Source organism: Nuphar pumila, chromosome 7 (genome assembly GCF_984573655.1).
Source record: "Nuphar pumila chromosome 7, dmNupPumi1.hap1.1, whole genome shotgun sequence".
In the NCBI taxonomy this organism is placed as follows: domain Eukaryota; kingdom Viridiplantae; phylum Streptophyta; class Magnoliopsida; order Nymphaeales; family Nymphaeaceae; genus Nuphar; species Nuphar pumila.
In genome coordinates this window covers 104,949,018-104,973,060 of record NC_143255.1, presented here as the reverse complement: position 1 = coordinate 104,973,060, position 24,043 = coordinate 104,949,018, and the positions used below count along the sequence as shown (strand labels likewise).

The window sequence follows — 24,043 nt, the reverse complement described above, 5'->3', positions numbered from 1 at the left end:
GTGTGATATGGATAAGTCTCTAAGATATGCAATTTGGCTATGTTTGTGGAACTTTTTTTTTTTTTTTTTCAAAATGGCATCTGTGGATATGGTGCAAATTGAAAAGGGGTATTTGGAGATATACTTCCCTGTTGTATAACATAGGTCATGAATAGATATTTGTTTAGAAAAAGCAACTGAGCAGAAGAAAAAAAAGATCTCAAGTGACTATCTTTTAATTTTCTCTATTCTCATAATTGCCTATTTAAGATTAGCTATTTGTTTTATTTGTACACTCATTTTATATTTCTTAGCTGCTTCCCAAATCTTCCCTATATGGTTTGAAAAATCATTTTGGATGTCTGATCGATACAAATTCAACAGATTGATTCTGATCACCATTCACTTAGCATTTTCATGTTTGTGGTAGGCAAAATTTAGCTCCCAAAAGTTTTAATAGACATATGCGGGCTTTTATTTTATTTTATTTTGTTTTGTCACGTGGTGCTAGTTTTTGATAGGTAGATTAATGTGAGAGTACTCAGAGAAGGTGTCTATGGATGATTCAGAAATCAAATTCAGCAAAGCAGGTTCAACTCCTACTGGCTTAAGATGTCCACACTGTGCGGGACCACTTTCCAAAGACATGGTTGGTTCCCTTCCCTTGCATAAATTTTTTATTCTTTATTCTTTCCTTTTATCATTCCCGCATTGGGTTTGATGCTTCCATTTTCATTTTTTTCTTTGAAGCTTAGGAAGAGGAAATTTTGACTTCTGATTCACATTCTTGTCTGTCTTTTTAATTGTTCCAGGAAACCAGTAGTTGGACAGTTGCACCATTTGTCAGAGATAGTTTCTCTATGGTATTTAAAGAAGTTCTTTTTCCTGTTTGAGTGATTATTCTTTGGCATCATTTTTGTTATCTAATGAAAACTGTGAAATGCAGATCGGATCAGCTGTTGGAGGGACGGCAAGTGCATTTTATGGATTTAATCATGGTATTTGGTGATATTATATATATATATATATATATATATATATATATATATATATTAACCACTGTTTCTTCTGTAGTTATTACATTTTACACCATGTTGGAAAATGTTTAGAAAAATGTAGACAGGCGTTCACATTTTCTGGTCCTACTGGAGAATTAGTTTCATTGAGTTAATGTTAAACACCTAATCTGGGTTGGTTCCTCAGTTTATATGATTGTATCATATTTGTTTGGTAACTGTGCCAGCTTGGGTTGCTTACTCAAATTCCTCTGTATTATATAATAGTTTGTGGAAGAAGGGTTGCTTGGATCACTTTGACAAGAAGAAATCCTTGGCTCAATTTCCTCTGGCATAGTGAGAACCTTAGTTGGACACTTGGAGATGAAATGCCTATCTATAAGTTCTTGGTCTTATAGATTATTATGAAAATGCTCTGTTGCAATCATCTAATCTTGAAGGCAAAGGTCCTTGAATAACCATTTTAGGTGATCTGCTACATGGAAAACAATCTGTTTCCTGTCCTATTATGAAAAATTCTGCCTTTAATCACAAAGTTGTGCAACATAATGTATCATTTTTTTTCCGTTCATACTTGTATTATTCTATGAATATGCTGGCAACTATTTAATGTCTCATCAGTTATTCATATTGCTTGGGTTTTTTCGGTCAATCAAATTAAATGAAAATGATATTGTTTTTAGCTAGCAAAAAAAAACAAAGTTTTTTTTCCTAATATCTTCATTTGCTCTCTCAGTTTGATTTTGATAGGTTGAATGTAGGCTTTTGAATTGAAAGCATTTTTGTCACTGTTATGAGTTGTGTAGAAAAGCCTGTAGTCTTGGTCTTCTTAGGCACGGATCACAATATACATTTAGCTATTTGTGTTCTTTTTTTTACTCTTTGATCCTTGATGTATTCTTCTTATTTTTATTTGCAGCTATGCCTATTGTTAGAAGATGGATAAAAGGGCCCATGTGGTTGCACTTCTTTATTGGTGTAAGTGGTTTAATATTTTGCATGTTTTTAATCTCAGATATGGCTGTCTTAATGTTTGGATTTACTTTGCTATTTTACAAGTTTCAAATTTATTGCCTTAGTTTTGATGTTTTCACACTATAGTTTTATAGCCAAAAGAAGAGTACCCTGTCTTGAATTGGTAAAGGGGATATTGTGAATGAGAATCCTTGGCATACTTGAATGGGCAGAACATGAGCACCATAGGATATTAGGATAATGTGGAGATATGTAGAAGTACAAAAGGATATGCAGGATTACACATTCTCCCTCATATGACATGTTTGATGCTTCCCTTCACGGTGTAAAAACTTTTAAACATTTTCAATTTGCTCATCAGAAATCACAGTCAGCTGTGAGCTAGTTTTCAATGAAGATATCTACAATAATTATCTCATCTTGGTTTGATGGTTCTTGCCTTGTTGTTTTGTTTAGCTGATGGCTTGGTTTGTTTCATTTTTTTCTTCTGGGATTTAGGATATATTTTGTTCTTCAATGAAGGATCCACAACAAGGTTACTAGTTGTGACACAATGACACAGTCTCACACTCAATGATCTAATCATAATGATTTGCTAGACTAAAATTTCCCCGTTCTCCTATATAAATCTGTTAAAATGTAAACTGTAATATATATATATATATTATTTAATATTATTATATTTTCTTTTATTATTTTCTTTTTCTATTTTTCTTTATTTTCTTTTTTAGCATCTAGTTCAATAGAAACTAGATATTTGATCCAGTCAAGTTCCTGTTGGAACTTGACTGTGCAAATAGCTGTTGGACTGTAGTCCAACAGCTATAATAAATGTTGTTGGACTATAGTCCAACAACTATAATAATAAATGTTGTTGGACTGTAGTCCAATAGCTATATTAAGAGACGTTGGACTTCCAACGTCTCTTTTGGAGAGCTCAAAATGAGCTCTCCTCTCTCTTCCACTTTTTTGTATATATAGGGGTGAACCCCTTCAATGTAAACGACTATGCTTCTTAAGCATTTTGTTCATGAATAAAGTATTATTTATTTTTCAAGTGTTCTTCCTTTTATACCCTTTCAAGGGTCATGCTTGTAGTGTCTCCAATAGACACTTGTTTGTGAGTTATTTGTGCATTTGTTGAAGACCACCATTTCATTACATGGTATCAGAGCTACGAAATCCTTAGTTCTTGAAGTGTTTTGGAGAGCTCAAAGAAAATAATAAAAGAAAATATAATAATATTAAATAATATATATATATATATATATATATATATATATTACAGTTTACATTTTAACACTCCCCCTCAAACTTACGGTACAGTTTACATTTTAACACTCCTCCACTCAATGGCCATGTTCTTACAATCCATCTGATTGGGAACTTCGCAAATACCTCCTATAATTAGTGAACCAAACTATAGGAAACAAAACTGGGCCTGAAAACCTAATACAATAAAACCCAAAGATCAAAACTAACCAAAGGCGAGAAACAGAATCACAAAACAAATTTGGCGAGAAGAAACATGAACCAAATGCGCCACAAACAAGTGCAACGCAAAAGAAAGGATCCTTTTCAAACGGAATTGTGTGTCCCCATTAAATAAAATCATGGATATCAATGCACTCAAAATGGAAACATAAAAGGAAAACTGGAAAGAGGGGAACCTAATTTCAGCTTGTACAGAAAAGCCTCCTTCTCCTTTATCCCGACGAGGAGGTCAGACCTCGCGGCTTCAAGCAATAGACTCGATTTCAATTTTTTGTATCCTCGTTCGTTCTGAAGAGAAGGGGGGCAATAAAAAAAAACAATAATCAAAACCCTAGAAATAACAAAACCGATAATGCAGAAACTTCAAAACCCAATAATGTGAAGAATTAAAAGGATTTTCGACATTTACCTCCGTGATGGCGTCCCTGAAGGACGCGACGTCCTGAGACCAAAGGCTGTGCTGCAGATTGATACGATCCGCTAAGATTTTCCTCTCTTTGGAGAGGAATTCTAGCTGAGATTGCTTTGTCTGAATAATCTGAAAGAGTGCCGTCAAGATGGGGCGCAATTGATGAGGAATAGGAGGCAATTTTAGGGGATTTCCCATCATCAATGTGATCCGGAAGGATAACAGTGGGGAAGGCCTAATCAGGAGAGAGAAAACCCTCTCTCTCTCTCTCTCTCTCTCAAAGAACTGGCCGTTGGTTTGGGGCGGGATGAAAAGCAATTTGAAATAACCTGGTTTGGTTGCCCTTTCTTTTCAAGAGATTAACAAAAATATCCCCGGCTGACTAGGCCAGTTATGCTTTTGTTTTTTTTAACCCTCACCAAGAACTGGGTCACTTAAACGGGCCCACCTCCAAGTTCAGGACACCACCATCCAGCCTTACGTGCCTCTACTGTGATAAAGCAACGGCAGCCACAAGCAGCTGCGGGATTCGATCATGGTCCTTCAGCTTGACTAAGGACCTGCTGCGGCGGTTGGCTAGGGATATCGGGTTTACCCCAACCAAACCCTATAAGGTCCGGGTATGATGATAAATAAGAAGACCCCATTAAGACCCGGATATGGACCTGAAGGTCCGATTAATACATGAACCCGAGTATAGTTTATGAAATTTTATATCAGACTCAGGTCTGACCCAAGTTCCAATTAAGACCTGCAATTTTTCAATGTAAAAATGATACAAAATATTATTTTACCAAGTATGACCCGAGTCTGGTTCATATAGTTCTTATCGGGTCCGGGTATGGTTTCTCTTATGGTCGATCCGATTAGACTCGGTTCAGACCTGATACCATACCCGAAAATTGGGGCCAAGTCTAGTTCCACGTGGATCCGAACCAAACATGACCCGTTGACACCCTTAGATCCGTGTCAATAGGTGGGTGGGACCAGGCGAATCCAAGATTTTGCTTAAAGGGGACAAAAAAATCTATAATAAAACTAAAATATAAAAGGGAGCAATATAAATTTTCAGGATTTTGTTTAAAGATGGTTTTATAATAAACTAAAATATAAAAGGGAAAATATAAATTTTTATATTTCGCTTAAAGGGGGGCAAAATATAAATTTTTTATTTTGCTTAAAGGTAGGAAAAAAATATAATAAAATAAAATATAAAGTGGGGGAATATAAATTTTTATAATAAAATAATTAAAATTTTAAATGTTTTTAAACAACAACTTATCGACCTGAAAATAGCATGATACTTTTAATTTTTTTTTCTTACATTTTTTGGAAAAGTGTGCAAAAAATAAATGAATTTAAAATATGAAATTTAAAAAAGAACAAGATATTAAACAATATGCAAACAAAAACTTTTTGGCAAAGTATCAGCTAAAATAAATGAATTTATAATATAAAAATACATACAAGAACAAAACATTAAATAATATGCAAAAAATGAATAGCTGATATTTTGATGCTATTGTGCTGATATAAACGTACATATCATGATAAAATCATGACGCTTAATCTAAATATATAATAATGTTGCTATATTCTGAAAATGTCACGATATTTTGGCCATTCAAAAATAGCGAGTAAAATATTGCTTTTTCCTTTTTGTGATAGCCTCAAAGTGTCGCTTATATTTGTTACACCGTGCTTGAACTTCGGGCTATCAACAGGTTGCATATAGGTCGGGTTCGTGACCAACCTGGATCTGTATTTAAGGATTTGGCCCGCGCAGACAAAGTCCAATAAAAGGTGGAACCGGATTTGGGAGTTTATATACAGACTCGGCCGGATACAGGTCCAAATTTGACATTGGTAGAGTTGGGTCGGGCAACTATTTCTGCACTTATGAAAATTAAGTAAGCTTCGCCCGCGTGGTTAGCGGAGTGGTTGTGAAGGGTGCTGAGATGAAGGCACCTGATCAAACCTCGCCGGTGAATGGGTGTGGCCGCAGCTTTCAGAGGTGGGCCACGTAAGCACGGTGATTGTGGGGCCCGATCTGGGGTTTTCCTTGCTTCGGCGAGGGTTCTTCATCATAAAAAAAAAAAAAGGCAAGCTTGCACAGATAGGCTCAAGACCAGGCCTAACCACTTTACCAGTTTCTAGTTAATTTGGCTCCTGATGGTAATGAAGAATGCCAGTGTAATGCATTACAAGATGGAAATGGGTCAGATCCGGGATGGAGGTTTTGCAAATTTTGGTTGTTACAGATCCGAGACTCTCCGACATATTTAGATTTCCCAGATCCCAACCATTTGCATCCATTCACAGTTCACAATTAAGGGTATGTTTGATGGCTTGTCCAGGGTTAGACTAAATGGACAAAAAAGATGAAACAGAATATTGGTTCCTATTGTTCCTTAACAACTGTTCCAAGTCCAATGTTTATTTGGACCGTGCTCAAATATTATGTTCCAAATGTCCTTTGTTTGATGATGATGATGTGTGGACAACTTTGACAGTCATGGATAATGGGTTGAATTACTTCATTTTGGATCATATGACCTGATCCGTCTACCATTTTACATGTTTTAAGAAGTTTATTATGGTTTTTTGCTCGTATATGAATCCAATTACGAAATTATATCTAAAAATTATGAATTTTTGCATGGATTTGCAATTGAATATTTGCCCCAAATATACATTTTTGCCTAGAATATGAATCTTGAACTGGATTTTTGCTCCGAATATGGATCTCAAATTGGATTTTTGCCATAATATGATTTTTTGTCCTAAATATGGATCTCAAATTGGATTTTTGCCCCGAATATGGATCTCGAACTGGATATTTTCCCTGAATATGGATTGTTGCCTCGAATATGGATCTCAAATTAGTTTTTTGCCTCGAATACAAATCTCAAATTGGATTTTTACCCTGAATATGGATCAATAATTGGATTTTGACGAGAATATGAATTTTTGACCTGAATATGGATATCAAATTGTACGAGACTCTCTCTCTCTCTCTCTCTCTCTCTCTCTCTCTCTCTCTCTCAACGTGATACTAACACATTAAAACACATTTTCAACTTTTTAATATTGTTAATGTTATCCATAAATTTATTTATTTTTTACTGTTTTATATATACCGATATCCTCTCAACATGTTCTCCATATAACTAAATTTTGAAAATATCACAAGATTTTCCTCACTTCCAACACTTGAAATTCGCTCTACGTGGTGATCACGAATATCCCCATTGTGGGCGTAAGGAGGCAAAATGGATTGTGCCAGATTTTTCCAAGACCCAGACATAAAAGATTGTAAATTTATCACAATATTCCCAACGGCTGATATTATACCCCAAAAAACATGATATTTTCAAAATATCACATTTTCATCATACACTGGCACAACAAAAACAATTTTCAAGTATTTTTATATTATCTATATTTTTCGAGTTTATATCCATATATATAGGAATGTTTTCAAAAGATGTTTTCTAATAAACCAAAAACTTTTAAATTTCATGATTATTCTAAATTTTATCAATATTTTTTTTTTGAAAGGCAAGCTGGGGTTAGGCAGACCCCTACCAGATATCTTTTAAGCCGCATGTGGTAGAGGGAATCGAAACTGAGCCTTCAGCTTGGCACAGGACCCTGTTTACCACATGTGATACCACCTCGGTTTTTGTCGATATTTTCTTGCAAGAACAAGATTTGTACCGAAACCATGAGGGCAGCACTATGTAAGTTGAACCTAACCACATCAGTTTTTGGAGACACGATTGGACAATGTAATCTAGATTGTGGATTGCTCAGATTACAGGCATCAAAGGCGGAAAATGTGTCACTATCTTCATGTAAATTAAAATGTTAGTTGTGCACGCATGGACACACAGAGAGAGACAGGCAGGAGCCAATCAGACCATCACAACCAGCCTCCACCACCACAAACCAGACATGAAAGGATAAAGCAGTAAACTGCTGTGTTTATTACAAAGTATCAACATTAATAGTAGTGTCAATCCGCACCAAGTTTTTTTTTCTTTTTAATTCTGTGAAACACTTGTTTAAACACTCTAAAATTGCCTTGCTAAAACGCAAAGAAAATCACAGGGTCGTAGGGTTCCTAGACTTCTCCATTTTGCCGCCACTAGAAGAAGAGTTTGGAGTAGAGGAAGCTGAGAATACGGCATGGTATGATGAGGTAGCAAGTTGTGCTACCGCTGGCACAGCACCACCTGCATAAACCAAGCAAGTATCAAAATCCTAAGAACCAAACACTATTATTCACCGAAACCACTTCTGTTCCACTGTTATATCTCATTAATGCATACATTGATGCCAGAAGCAAGGACAATGAATACGGCACAAGGAGAAGCTCTTCAAAAAGTTACAAATTATTCCCGGACACATGTATCATGATTAGTTCCATAATTTGTCACAATGTTTTCAGTATCGGTGCGCATCGGCCCATACGCATCATATTGGCAGAAAATCGATAAGATTCACCCAGAATAGGCTATTTTTAAAATAAATGCAAAAAAATACTAAAAATTAATTTTATTATTATTATTTTAATGGTTTTAACACATGTCACTTTATAATTGACACAATTTTTTTATTATTTTCTGACCGATACAGAACGATTCACTTAAGTATCGGTATCGGCCGATACAGCTGAATCGGTGGCCCAACGATTCAGGGCCGGTACCGATACTGACAACATTACTTGGTCATACACATTGCCTGTATGCATGTGTACATGTACATTCTCAAAGACCAACATGCTGAATCAAAGGAAGTGGACATATCAGCATCAAATTCACTAAGTGTGCATTTTGCCAAATTAAAAACATGAACCTCCGAACCTTTTTTATTGTTCTGGAGTAAAACATATTTTTCACACAATATTTTGCATAAAACGAACACAAGACAAGACGACCAACTGAACTATAAAGAGGGCTAACCTGCCAATCCAGCACATGTGGAAGAAAAGATTATCACAGGTGGAGCCTGCATCCACAGATGAAGAAACATCAATAGAGCTTTTTTCTAATGATTTTGAGGCCAGATAAACATGAATCATTGTCATAGAAAAATATCAGTACAACCATGAGTACAGATTGAGTGACTTAGTGTTGATATTTTCAACTTTCTCTCTTTTTTTTTCATTTTTTCTTTATTTTGAGCCATACATGTAATAATTCAGTTAAAGCTATCAAGCCTCACCCAATACTGAACCAATAGTATTAGGGTTTGAATTCAGGATTTACTAACATAGGTCTGATTAGCTAATCAAGTCAAATCCACAAGATATGAGTAATATGTAGGATCTGGTTCTGGACCTAGTTTGAAAACTTATAAACCAGAGCCAAGCCCGAGCTAAGTTCTGAATAAGATCCTGCAAGTTATATATAAACATATTTTAAGAACTGGAGATTTTGCTTGATTAACAGGGTCTGGTCCATGTCACAAATCCATACCGGTCTCTGTTCCTGTCTAAGCCAGGTTAAACCAGATTTGGCATCAGCACCTCAAAGTCATACACGCCTGGATCTAACCTAATGATAGCCCAATTTTGTATAGGCAGCACAACAAAACTGAGTTCTTGATATTAGTTTTGTCAGGTCTCTCTTTACTCTTTATATGAACCAAATTTTATTATTCTTTACCTTAGAACAAGGAAAGTAATAGCAATATTATGTGTAGTAATAACAAAGTACTTCAGATTCTTCAAATTATCAATGAACAAAATGTCTACTACAGGGAGGACAAATGAGTATCGAATTTTATCAGAGAGGGCATGTAAATAACAACTGTCATAAGTTGCAGTAGTTCATGATATAACTGGAGTAGGTAAAGAACAATGTTAAAGAATTTGGATTGGGGGATACATTCTAGTAAATTTACGCATAAAGACCTTAGCTGCTCACATTAATACAGTTAGTGCCCTTTGCTTTCACAAATGGAATACCCATCCCACCCATAAAAGGTTCTCCATCTAAGCCAATATTCATTTGAGAGAATTAGTGATCAAGGATGTTCTAAAGCCTAAAACTGCCAATATATTGATATAAATCATGCTATCAGACTTCCCTTGCATCTTGCTCTTCATGTCCTCCAAAGATCAAGCTAGAGTTCTCGAGGCACAAGAATCCTACAGCAGCAAGATAACCACAGTTACAGGTTGACTATCTAGTAGGATATATCAGCTTACACTTGGGAAGTCAACAAGCAAAAAAATGTAGACCGCAGATAGTAGAAGCCACTTCTGAAATTGAAAGGAATTGATAAGGAATCATGATGCCTGTTTTTAGGAATGCAAACTCCATGAAATAGGAATCCTGGGTTCCTGGATACAAGAATCATAACTCCTAGGATGATAAGCCTTGTAAATTAGGTATGGTAAAAAATATTTTGATTTGCAATAGATGTTACAAAATACTACCTTGGTATCCCAAGTAAGCTTGTCATTCATAAACGTCATCCCAGTCTACAGTGATGCATATTGCATGTACATTTTTAGAGAATTTCTAATATAATGTATTGGCTTTATCAATTGCCAAATTCCCATTTAATGTCCATCTTATCACATTTCCACCTTTGGACATTACAAATTAGATGAAAATACACACACACACACACACACACACACACACACACACACACACACACACACAGAGATGCCAGGTGGTGACAAAGAGCATCTATGGAGACCATCATAGATAGGAAGCATATGCTAAAGTCATACCCTATGGCTGATGCTGAATGTGGACAAAGAGCCCATGTCTAATGCCAGACTTGGAAATCCAAAGTTCTAGCCTACATGATGCTGAATCTAAACCCAAAGGGCCCATGCCTTGTTAAAATGTAAACTGTAATATATATATATATATATATATATATATATATATATATATTATTTAATATTATTATATTTTCTTTTATTATTTTCTTTTTTAGCATCTAGTTCAATAGAAACTAGATATTTGATCCAGTCAAATTCCTGTTGGAACTTGACTGTGCAAATAGCTGTTGGACAGTCCAACAGCTATAATAAATGTTGTTGGACTATAGTCCAACAGCTATAATAATAAATGTTGTTGGACTGTAGTCCAACAGCTATATTAAGAGACGTTGGAATCTAATGTCTCTTTTGGAGAGCTCAAAATGAGCTCTCCTCTCTCTTCCACTTTTTTGTATATATAGGGGTGAACCCCTTCAATGTAAACAACTATGCTTCTTAAGCATTTTGTTCATGAATAAAGTATTATTTATTTTTCAAATGTTCTTCCTTTTATACCCTTTCAAGGGTCATGCTTGTAGTGTCTCCAATAGACACTTGTTTGTGAGTTATTTGTGCATTTGTTGAAGACCACCATTTCATTACATGGTATCAAAGCTACGAAATGCTTAGATCTTTAAGTGCTTCTGTCTCGATTTTCGTGCCACATTTACAAAAGGTGTTTCATCACCTTGTTCTTGGCTCAAGAAGATTTGTTTGAAGAAAGGCGAACTTGTGCTACAAAAATTTTTGGTTTTGTATCCTCTCTTATTCCTTTGTCTACTCTTTTTCTTTTCTTTTTATTTCTCTCTCTCTCTCCTCCTATTTATTCCTCTCTTACCCTTGTAAAAGATGGATGACAATGATAAGATCACAATCATTCCTATGAAGCTAAATGATACTAACTATGTAATGTGGGCTTCGATTATGAAGCACCACATTTGGGGAAAAGGTTTATGGGGTATAGTGGATGGTTCCGATTTGGAACCTAAACTATCTCTTATCAAGAAAGAGGGTGATAAAGAGGTTCCTCTAACGGAAGAAGAGAAGAGTAAGGCGTTAGCCACTTATGAAAAGAAATGGAAAGAATGGAGGATAGGGCATGCAAAAATTATGTCATGGCTCATCAATAGCATAAACATTAAAAAATGCTCTAGTCTAGCTAAGTTTGAGCATGCCGATAAGGCTTGGGAATACCTCAAAAACATGTATTCCCTTAAAGATATTGCACATGTATGCAATTTACAAGATAAAGTTCGGACAATGACTCAAAAAGATAAAACTATTCGAGAATATTATAATGAGTTGTCCGAACTTTGGGAAGAGTTGGCTCTTCTTGAGCCCAAATGGCATTGTGCCGAAGACATCGAGCTTCGCCAAAAGCAACTCGATATGGAACATTTCTATCAATTTGTGAATGGTCTAAGGCCGGAGTTTGAATCCACCAAATCGGCCCTTTTACATCGTGGAAAAATTCCTTCTATTGTTGATACTATAGAAGAGCTCACTATGGAGGAAAATAGACTTAGAAAAAGTACTCCAAAAGTTGATGATGACTCCGTTTTAGCTGTATCTAGACCGGGGAATCATACTCGTACTTACAAGCCGCCTCATTTTGAAAGGCAAAATGACGACTTTGATAAAAGAAAAGTTGATTGTCATCATTGTCATGAACCGGGGCACTATAAGCCTCAATGTCCAAAGTTAAAAAGAAGAGAAGAAAAAAGAGATGCATCTGTTGAATCCGAGTCAAAAGATCAAGATGCACCTGTGTTTATGGCTCAACTGATGGAAATCCTTCAACCTCTTCTCAAAGGGGTATCCTCCTCAACCGAAGCCTCAACTGGAGCGGCAGTTGCATCTTTCTCCGGTCCAGGTAACTTTCCTTGGCTTTTAGATTCTGGTGCTTCTTTTCATATGACCCCAAATGTTAATAGTCTATCCGAATGTCTTAAAAATAACTCAAGTGTGTCAAAGGTTTTTACAGCCGATGACACATCTCTTGAAGTAAAAGGAATAGGATGTTTTGAAAATCTTCAAAAATCCAAAAGATTTTTTATCCCAGAAGTTAGATATATCCCTAAACTTAATTTGAATCTCTTATCTGTCTCGCAAATATCTGATTATGGATGTAATATCTCCTTCTCTTCTCATGGTTGTTGGGTACAGGATCACCAGTCAGGGAAGCTGATTGGGGAAGGCCATAGAGAAGGAGGACTTTATTACATGGACTTTTTGAAATTACCCAAGAATGCATTTTGTTATAATATTCAGAAATTAGAATTGGATTTATGGCACAAAAGGCTTGGCCATCCTCATATGTCTAAAATTCAATATTTTCCAAGTTTGGAACAAATTTGTAATTCTGAAAATTTTTCTTGTAAAGACTGCATTTTTGGCAAAATGAAAAGGTTACCATTTCTTAGTAGAACTTTTGTTTCCTCACGACCACTTGAGTTAATACATTCGGATGTTTGGGGCCCCGCACCAGTTATTTCCAAAGGTGGTTATACATATTATGTCATTTTTGTTGATGACTTTTCTAGACATACTTGGATTTATTTTCTTAAACATAAATCTGATGTCTTTGCTAACTTCCAAATATTTCATAAAATGGTTAAAAATAAGTTTCAAAATGATATTTCTGTTTTTCGCACTGATTCAGGGGGAGAATTTATGTCCAACGAATTCAAAGACTATCTTAATTTACATGGTATTACACATCAAAGATCATGTCCACACACTCCACAACAGAATGGCCTAGCCGAACGCAAACATCGACACATTATGAAAACTGCTAGGACATTGCTAATTGCAAATCAAGTTCCAAAAAGTTTTTGGGCTGAAGCGGTCCTAACTGCCACCTACCTCATTAATAGGATGCCATCTTCCTCATTAAAGAATACAACTCCAATAAAAAAGCTTGTTAATTTAACTCCAGATTATTTTAGATTAAGAGTCTTTGGATGCAAATGTTTTGTTTTCACCAACAGAAATGACAAACTCTCTCATCGTGCAATCCCATGTGCCTTTTTAGGATATGCTGATAATAAAAAAAGGCTACAGGTGTTTCGATTTTCAAAATGACAAATTATATGTGTCAAGAAATGTATCTTTTTTGGAAAACGAAAGCTTCTTTGAATTTGAAAAATCCATGGATGTCATTGAATACTCATTTTTAATTGATCCAACTTCAAAATCCAATGAATGTGATGTTGGATGTGACCTTGACAATGATCAAAGTCCTATTGTTGTTGAAAATGATGATAATGAAGAGCAAATCCATAGGGATGTTAGTCTACAATATTCAAGACGTAGAGAGCAAAATTTTCCATGTGCATTACAAAAATACTCTGAAGTCTCACTTAGAAGAATGTCTAGAATCTCTAAACCTCCAGAAAAATTTGTGTCTTATGAATCTTTTTCACCCACGTATAGGGCCGCCATTACATTAATACAATCATATGTTGAACCATCATCCTATTCTCAAGCCAAAAATCATATAGAATGGATAGAAGCCATGAAAATATAATTGGATGCACTAGAAAAGGCCAATACTTGGACGATACAAGATATCCCTCCGAGTAAGAAACCTATAGGTTGTAGGTGGGTATACAAAGTCAAAACCAAAAGTGATGGGACCTTGGAAAGATATAAGGTCCGTTTAGTAGTAAAAGGATATGCCCAAGAGTATGACATCGATTATGAAGAAACATTTGCTCCTGTGGTCCGTATGACCACTGTTAGAACTTTAATAGCCTTGGCCTACATTAGAACATGGCCTATCTTTCAATTAGATGTCAAAAATGCTTTCCTGAATGGGAATCTCGTTGAAAAAGTATACATGGAAGCCCCACCTGGTATTAGTATCCCTAAAGGTAAAGCTCTTCGTCTAGAAAAAACTCTTTATGGTCTTAAACAGGCTCCAAAAGCCTGGTATGACCGATTTAGTCATGTTATGCTTGATATTGGTTTTCAACCTTGTTTAACTGACACTGCTTTGTTTGTTAAGAAATCTGATGCATGCATCATTATTCTTCTTCTCTATGTGGACGATATGATCATCTCCGGAGGCGACAAACAGGGAGTTGCAAATATCAAATCTCTTCTTAAAACTCACTTTGAAATGACTGACTTAGGTTTATTAAGATATTTTTTAGGCATTGAAGTTGCTTATTGCCCTCGGGGGTATTTGATATCTCAATCTAAATTTGCTCTTGATATCGTTTCCAGGTCTGGAATTACAGATGATAAGAAAGTAGACACTCCAGAAGTTGTCAATGTTAAAATGAAATTGATGATGGAGAACTTCTTGATGATCATACTCCTTATAGACAGCTTGTTGGAGCGCTTTCTTATCTTTCCATTACTAGGCCAGATATAACTCATGCGGTTCATACAGTCAGTCAGTTTCAGCATGCTCCCACCTCCGTGCACATGGGAGCGATTTTGCGTATTATTAGATACTTAAAATCCTCTCTTTCACGAGGACTCTTGTTGTCTGCTTCATCTTCATTAAATTTAATTGCATATACTGATGCTGACTGGGGAGGTGATCCCAATAATAGACACTCAACTACTGGTTTTTGTGTGTTCCTAGGTGAAACCTTAATTTCGTGGAGGTGCAAGAAGCAGCAGAAAGTCTCTCTTTCCTCCACCGAAGCTGAATACAGAGCCATGGCAACCACCACTATGGAGGTTGTTTGGCTCAGACGATTGCTAACGGATATGGGAGCTAAAGCAACGCAAGCTTCAAAGATGTGTTGTGACAACAAAAGTGCGATCTACATTGCAAGCAACCGGACATTTCATGAGCGCACTAAACACATTGAGATGGAATGTCACTATGTCAGAGAGGAATACTTACATGGAACCATTGATCTGCCATATGTTACATCAGAATATCAATTAGCAGACTTCTTCACCAAGCCTCTCACTGCTCCCAGATTTCACTTCCTCTTAGACAAACTTTCGCTCATTGTACCGTAAGTTTGAGGGGGAGTGTTAAAATGTAAACTGTAATATATATATATATATATATATATATATATATATATATATATATTATTTAATATTATTATATTTTCTTTTATTATTTTCTTTTATTATTTTTCTTTATTTTCTTTTTTAGCATTTAGTTCAATAGAAACTAGATAATAAAAGAAAATATAATAATATTAAATAATATATATATATATATATATATATATATATATATTACAGTTTACATTTTAACACTCCCCCTCAAACTTACGGTACAATGAGCGAAAGTTTGTCTAAGAGGAAGTGAAATCTGGGAGCAGTGAGAGGCTTGGTGAAGAAGTCTGCTAATTGATATTCTGATGTAACATATGGCAGATCAATGGTTCCATGTAAGTATTCCTCTCTGACATAGTGACATTCCATCTCAATGTGTTTAGTGCGCTCATGAAATGTCCGGTTGCTTGCAATGTAGATCGCACTTTTGTTGTCACAACACATCTTTGAAGCTTGCGTTGCTTTAGCTCCCATATCCGTTAGCAATCGTCTGAGCCAAACAACCTCCATAGTGGTGGTTGCCATGGCTCTGTATTCAGCTTCGGTGGAGGAAAGAGAGACTTTCTGCTGCTTCTTGCACCTCCACGAAATTAAGGTTTCACCTAGGAACACACAAAAACCAGTAGTTGAGTGTCTATTATTGGGATCACCTCCCCAGTCAGCATCAGTATATGCAATTAAATTTAATGAAGATGAAGCAGACAACAAGAGTCCTCGTGAAAGAGAGGATTTTAAGTATCTAATAATACGCAAAATCGCTCCCATGTGCACGGAGGTGGGAGCATGCTGAAACTGACTGACTGTATGAACCGCATGAGTTATATCTGGCCTAGTAATGGAAAGATAAGAAAGCGCTCCAACAAGCTGTCTATAAGGAGTATGATCATCAAGAAGTTCTCCATCATCAATTTCATTTTAACATTGACAACTTCTGGAGTGTCTACTTTCTTATCATCTGTAATTCCAGACCTGGAAACGATATCAAGAGCAAATTTAGATTGAGATATCAAATACCCCCGAGGGCAATAAGCAACTTCAATGCCTAAAAAATATCTTAATAAACCTAAGTCAGTCATTTCAAAGTGAGTTTTAAGAAGAGATTTGATATTTGCAACTCCCTGTTTGTCGCCTCCGGAGATGATCATATCGTCCACATAGAGAAGAAGAATAATGATGCATGCATCAGATTTCTTAACAAACAAAGCAGTGTCAGTTAAACAAGGTTGAAAACCAATATCAAGCATAACATGACTAAATCGGTCATACCAGGCTTTTGGAGCCTGTTTAAGACCATAAAGAGTTTTTTCTAGACGAAGAGCTTTACCTTTAGGGATACTAATACCAGGTGGGGCTTCCATGTATACTTTTTCAACGAGATTCCCATTCAGGAAAGCATTTTTGACATCTAATTGAAAGATAGGCCATGTTCTAATGTAGGCCAAGGCTATTAAAGTTCTAACAGTGGTCATACGGACCACAGGAGCAAATGTTTCTTCATAATCGATGTCATACTCTTGGGCATATCCTTTTACTACTAAACGGACCTTATATCTTTCCAAGGTCCCATCACTTTTGGTTTTGACTTTGTATACCCACCTACAACCTATAGGTTTCTTACTCGGAGGGATATCTTGTATCGTCCAAGTATTGGCCTTTTCTAGTGCATCCAATTATATTTTCATGGCTTCTATCCATTCTATATGATTTTTGGCTTGAGAATAGGATGATGGTTCAACATATGATTGTATTAATGTAATGGCGGCCCTATACGTGGGTGAAAAAGATTCATAAGACACAAATTTTTCTGGAGGTTTAGAGATTCTAGACATTCTTCTAAGTGAGACTTCAGAGTATTTTTGTAATGCACATGGAAAATTTTGCTCTCTACGTCTTGAATATTGTAGACTAACATCCCTATGGATTTGCTCTTCATTATCATCATTTTCAACAACAATAGGACTTTGATCATTGTCAAGGTCACATCCAACATCACATTCATTGGATTTTGAAGTTGGATCAATTAAAAATGAGTATTCAATGACATCCATGGATTTTTCAAATTCAAAGAAGCTTTCGTTTTCCAAAAAAGATACATTTCTTGACACATATAATTTGTCATTTTGAAAATCGAAACACCTGTAGCCTTTTTTTATTATCAGCATATCCTAAAAAGGCACATGGGATTGCACGATGAGAGAGTTTGTCATTTCTGTTGGTGAAAACAAAACATTTGCATCCAAAGACTCTTAATCTAAAATAATCTGGAGTTAAATTAACAAGCTTTTTTATTGGAGTTGTATTCTTTAATGAGGAAGATGGCATCCTATTAATGAGGTAGGTGGCAGTTAGGACCGCTTCAGCCCAAAAACTTTTTGGAACTTGATTTGCAATTAGCAATGTCCTAGCAGTTTTCATAATGTGTCGATGTTTGCGTTCGGCTAGGCCATTCTGTTGTGGAGTGTGTGGACATGATCTTTGATGTGTAATACCATGTAAATTAAGATAGTCTTTGAATTCGTTGGACATAAATTCTCCCCCTGAATCAGTGCGAAAAACAGAAATATCATTTTGAAACTTATTTTTAACCATTTTATGAAATATTTGGAAGTTAGCAAAGACATCAGATTTATGTTTAAGAAAATAAATCCAAGTATGTCTAGAAAAGTCATCAACAAAAATGACATAATATGTATAACCACCTTTGGAAATAACTGGTGCGGGGCCCCAAACATCCGAATGTATTAACTCAAGTGGTCGTGAGGAAACAAAAGTTCTACTAAGAAATGGTAACCTTTTCATTTTGCCAAAAATGCAGTCTTTACAAGAAAAATTTTCAGAATTACAAATTTGTTCCAAACTTGGAAAATATTGAATTTTAGACATATGAGGATGGCCAAGCCTTTTGTGCCATAAATCCAATTCTAATTTCTGAATATTATAACAAAATGCATTCTTGGGTAATTTCAAAAAGTCCATGTAATAAAGTCCTCCTTCTCTATGGCCTTCCCCAATCAGCTTCCCTGACTGGTGATCCTGTACCCAACAACCATGAGAAGAGAAGGAGATATTACATCCATAATCAGATATTTGCGAGACAGATAAGAGATTCAAATTAAGTTTAGGGATATATCTAACTTCTGGGATAAAAAATCTTTTGGATTTTTGAAGATTTTCAAAACATCCTATTCCTTTTACTTCAAGAGATGTGTCATCGGCTGTAAAAACCTTTGACACACTTGAGTTATTTTTAAGACATTCGGATAGACTATTAACATTTGGGGTCATATGAAAAGAAGCACCAGAATCTAAAAGCCAAGGAAAGTTACCTGGACCGGAGAAAGATGCAACTGCCGCTCCAGTTGAGGCTTCGGTTGAGGAGGATACCCCTTTGAGAAGAGGTTGAAGGATTTCCATCAGTTGAGCCATAAACACAGGTGCATCTTGATCTTTTGACTCGGATTCAACAGATGCATCTCTTTTTTCTTCTCTTCTTTTTAACTTTGGACATTGAGGCTTATAGTGCCCCGGTTCATGACAATGATGACAATCAACTTTTCTTTTATCAAAGTCGTCATTTTGCCTTTCAAAATGAGGCGGCTTGTAAGTACGAGTATGATTCCCCGGTCTAGATACAGCTAAAACGGAGTCATCATCAACTTTTGGAGTACTTTTTCTAAGTCTATTTTCCTCCATAGTGAGCTCTTCTATAGTATCAACAATAGAAGGAATTTTTCCACGATGTAAAAGGGCCGATTTGGTGGATTCAAACTCCGGCCTTAGACCATTCACAAATTGATAGAAATGTTCCATATCGAGTTGCTTTTGGCGAAGCTCGATGTCTTCGGCACAATGCCATTTGGGCTCAAGAAGAGCCAACTCTTCCCAAAGTTCGGACAACTCATTATAATATTCTCGAATAGTTTTATCTTTTTGAGTCATTGTCCGAACTTTATCTTGTAAATTGCATACATGTGCAATATCTTTAAGGGAATACATGTTTTTGAGGTATTCCCAAGCCTTATCGGCATGCTCAAACTTAGCTAGACTAGAGCATTTTTTAATGTTTATGCTATTGATGAGCCATGACATAATTTTTGCATGCCCTATCCTCCATTCTTTCCATTTCTTTTCATAAGTGGCTAACGCCTTACTCTTCTCTTCTTCCGTTAGAGGAACCTCTTTATCACCCTCTTTCTTGATAAGAGATAGTTTAGGTTCCAAATCGGAACCATCCACTATACCCCATAAACCTTTTCCCCAAATGTGGTGCTTCATAATCGAAGCCCACATTACATAGTTAGTATCATTTAGCTTCATAGGAATGATTGTGATCTTATCATTGTCATCCATCTTTTACAAGGGTAAGAGAGGAATAAATAGGAGGAGAGAGAGAGAGAAATAAAAAGAAAAGAAAAAGAGTAGACAAAGGAATAAGAGAGGATACAAAACCAAAAATTTTTGTAGCACAAGTTCGCCTTTCTTCAAACAAATCTTCTTGAGCCAAGAACAAGGTGATGAAACACCTTTTGTAAATGTGGCACGAAAATCGAGACAGAAGCACTTAAAGATCTAAGCATTTCGTAGCTTTGATACCATGTAATGAAATGGTGGTCTTCAACAAATGCACAAATAACTCACAAACAAGTGTCTATTGGAGACACTACAAGCATGACCCTTGAAAGGGTATAAAAGGAAGAACATTTGAAAAATAAATAATACTTTATTCATGAACAAAATGCTTAAGAAGCATAGTTGTTTACATTGAAGGGGTTCACCCCTATATATACAAAAAAGTGGAAGAGAGAGGAGAGCTCATTTTGAGCTCTCCAAAAGAGACATTAGATTCCAACGTCTCTTAATATAGCTGTTGGACTACAGTCCAACAACATTTATTATTATAGCTGTTGGACTATAGTCCAACAACATTTATTATAGCTGTTGGACTGTCCAACAGCTATTTGCACAGTCAAGTTCCAACAGGAATTTGACTGGATCAAATATCTAGTTTCTATTGAACTAGATGCTAAAAAAGAAAATAATAAAAGAAAATATAATAATATTAAATAATATATATATATATATATATATATATATTACAGTTTACATTTTAACAAGGCATGGGCCCTTTGGGTTTAGATTCAGCATCATGTAGGCTAGAACTTTGGATTTCCAAGTCTGGCATTAGACATGGGCTCTTTGTCCACATTCAGCATCAGCCATAGGGTATGACTTTAGCATATGCTTCCTATCTATGATGGTCTCCATAGATGCTCTTTGTCACCACCTGGCATCTGTGTGTGTGTGTGTGTGTGTGTGTGTGTGTGTGTGTGTGTGTGTGTGTGTGTGTATTTTCATCTAATTTGTAATGTCCAAAGGTGGAAATGTGATAAGATGGACATTAAATGGGAATTTGGCAATTGATAAAGCCAATACATTATATTAGAAATTCTCTAAAAATGTACATGCAATATGCATCACTGTAGACTGGGATGACGTTTATGAATGACAAGCTTACTTGGGATACCAAGGTAGTATTTTGTAACATCTATTGCAAATCAAAATATTTTTTACCATACCTAATTTACAAGGCTTATCATCCTAGGAGTTATGATTCTTGTATCCAGGAACCCAGGATTCCTATTTCATGGAGTTTGCATTCCTAAAAACAGGCATCATGATTCCTTATCAATTCCTTTCAATTTCAGAAGTGGCTTCTACTATCTGCGGTCTACATTTTTTTGCTTGTTGACTTCCCAAGTGTAAGCTGATATATCCTACTAGATAGTCAACCTGTAACTGTGGTTATCTTGCTGCTGTAGGATTCTTGTGCCTCGAGAACTCTAGCTTGATCTTTGGAGGACATGAAGAGCAAGATGCAAGGGAAGTCTGATAGCATGATTTATATCAATATATTGGCAGTTTTAGGCTTTAGAACATCCTTGATCACTAATTCTCTCAAATGAATATTGGCTTAGATGGAGAACCTTTTATGGGTGGGATGGGTATTCCATTTGTGAAAGCAAAGGGCACTAACTGTATTAATGTGAGCAGCTAAGGTCTTTATGCGTAAATTTACTAGAATGTATCCCCCAATCCAAATTCTTTAACATTGTTCTTTACCTACTCCAGTTATATCATGAACTACTGCAACTTATGACAGTTGTTATTTACATGCCCTCTCTGATAAAATTCGATACTCATTTGTCCTCCCTGTAGTAGACATTTTGTTCATTGATAATTTGAAGAATCTGAAGTACTTTGTTATTACTACACATAATATTGCTATTACTTTCCTTGTTCTAAGGTAAAGAATAATAAAATTTGGTTCATATAAAGAGTAAAGAGAGACCTGACAAAACTAATATCAAGAACTCAGTTTTGTTGTGCTGCCTATACAAAATTGGGCTATCATTAGGTTAGATCCAGGCGTGTATGACTTTGAGGTGCTGATGCCAAATCTGGTTTAACCTGGCTTAGACAGGAACAGAGACCGGTATGGATTTGTGACATGGACCAGACCCTGTTAATCAAGCAAAATCTCCAGTTCTTAAAATATGTTTATATATAACTTGCAGGATCTTATTCAGAACTTAGCTCGGGCTTGGCTCTGGTTTATAAGTTTTCAAACTAGGTCCAGAACCAGATCCTACATATTACTCATATCTTGTGGATTTGACTTGATTAGCTAATCAGACCTATGTTAGTAAATCCTGAATTCAAACCCTAATACTATTGGTTCAGTATTGGGTGAGGCTTGATAGCTTTAACTGAATTATTACATGTATGGCTCAAAATAAAGAAAAAATGAAAAAAAAAGAGAGAAAGTTGAAAATATCAACACTAAGTCACTCAATCTGTACTCATGGTTGTACTGATATTTTTCTATGACAATGATTCATGTTTATCTGGCCTCAAAATCATTAGAAAAAAGCTCTATTGATGTTTCTTCATCTGTGGATGCAGGCTCCACCTGTGATAATCTTTTCTTCCACATGTGCTGGATTGGCAGGTTAGCCCTCTTTATAGTTCAGTTGGTCGTCTTGTCTTGTGTTCGTTTTATGCAAAATATTGTGTGAAAAATATGTTTTACTCCAGAACAATAAAAAAGGTTCGGAGGTTCATGTTTTTAATTTGGCAAAATGCACACTTAGTGAATTTGATGCTGATATGTCCACTTCCTTTGATTCAGCATGTTGGTCTTTGAGAATGTACATGTACACATGCATACAGGCAATGTGTATGACCAAGTAATGTTGTCAGTATCGGTACCGGCCCTGAATCGTTGGGCCACCGATTCAGCTGTATCGGCCGATACCGATACTTAAGTGAATCGTTCTGTATCGGTCAGAAAATAATAAAAAAATTGTGTCAATTATAAAGTGACATGTGTTAAAACCATTAAAATAATAATAATAAAATTAATTTTTAGTATTTTTTTGCATTTATTTTAAAAATAGCCTATTCTGGGTGAATCTTATCGATTTTCTGCCAATATGATGCGTATGGGCCGATGCGCACCGATACTGAAAACATTGTGACAAATTATGGAACTAATCATGATACATGTGTCCGGGAATAATTTGTAACTTTTTGAAGAGCTTCTCCTTGTGCCGTATTCATTGTCCTTGCTTCTGGCATCAATGTATGCATTAATGAGATATAACAGTGGAACAGAAGTGGTTTCGGTGAATAATAGTGTTTGGTTCTTAGGATTTTGATACTTGCTTGGTTTATGCAGGTGGTGCTGTGCCAGCGGTAGCACAACTTGCTACCTCATCATACCATGCCGTATTCTCAGCTTCCTCTACTCCAAACTCTTCTTCTAGTGGCGGCAAAATGGAGAAGTCTAGGAACCCTACGACCCTGTGATTTTCTTTGCGTTTTAGCAAGGCAATTTTAGAGTGTTTAAACAAGTGTTTCACAGAATTAAAAAGAAAAAAAAACTTGGTGCGGATTGACACTACTATTAATGTTGATACTTTGTAATAAACACAGCAGTTTACTGCTTTATCCTTTCATGTCTGGTTTGTGGTGGTGGAGGCTGGTTGTGATGGTCTGATTGGCTCCTGCCTGTCTCTCTGTGTGTCCATGCGTGCACAACTAACATTTTAATTTACATGAAGATAGTGACACATTTTCCGCCTTTGATGCCTGTAATCTGAGCAATCCACAATCTAGATTACATTGTCCAATCGTGTCTCCAAAAACTGATGTGGTTAGGTTCAACTTACATAGTGCTGCCCTCATGGTTTCGGTACAAATCTTGTTCTTGCAAGAAAATATCGACAAAAACCGAGGTGGTATCACATGTGGTAAACAGGGTCCTGTGCCAAGCTGAAGGCTCAGTTT

The 24,043-nt window shown here is 36.0% G+C and overlaps 1 protein-coding gene across 1 annotated transcript; it reads left to right on the top strand.

The window, feature by feature from the left end:
- The first annotated feature begins 535 nt into the window (after positions 1 to 535).
- Positions 536 to 23,563, top strand: LOC149832753 (uncharacterized). The gene is made up of 6 exons (XM_090013300.1): positions 536 to 628; positions 792 to 842; positions 926 to 977; positions 1,915 to 1,973; positions 22,658 to 22,703; positions 23,433 to 23,563. Exons 1-6 carry the CDS (start codon positions 536 to 538, stop codon positions 23,561 to 23,563), a joined length of 432 nt encoding a protein of 143 aa, XP_089869426.1.
- Positions 23,564 to 24,043: the final 480 nt, after the last annotated feature.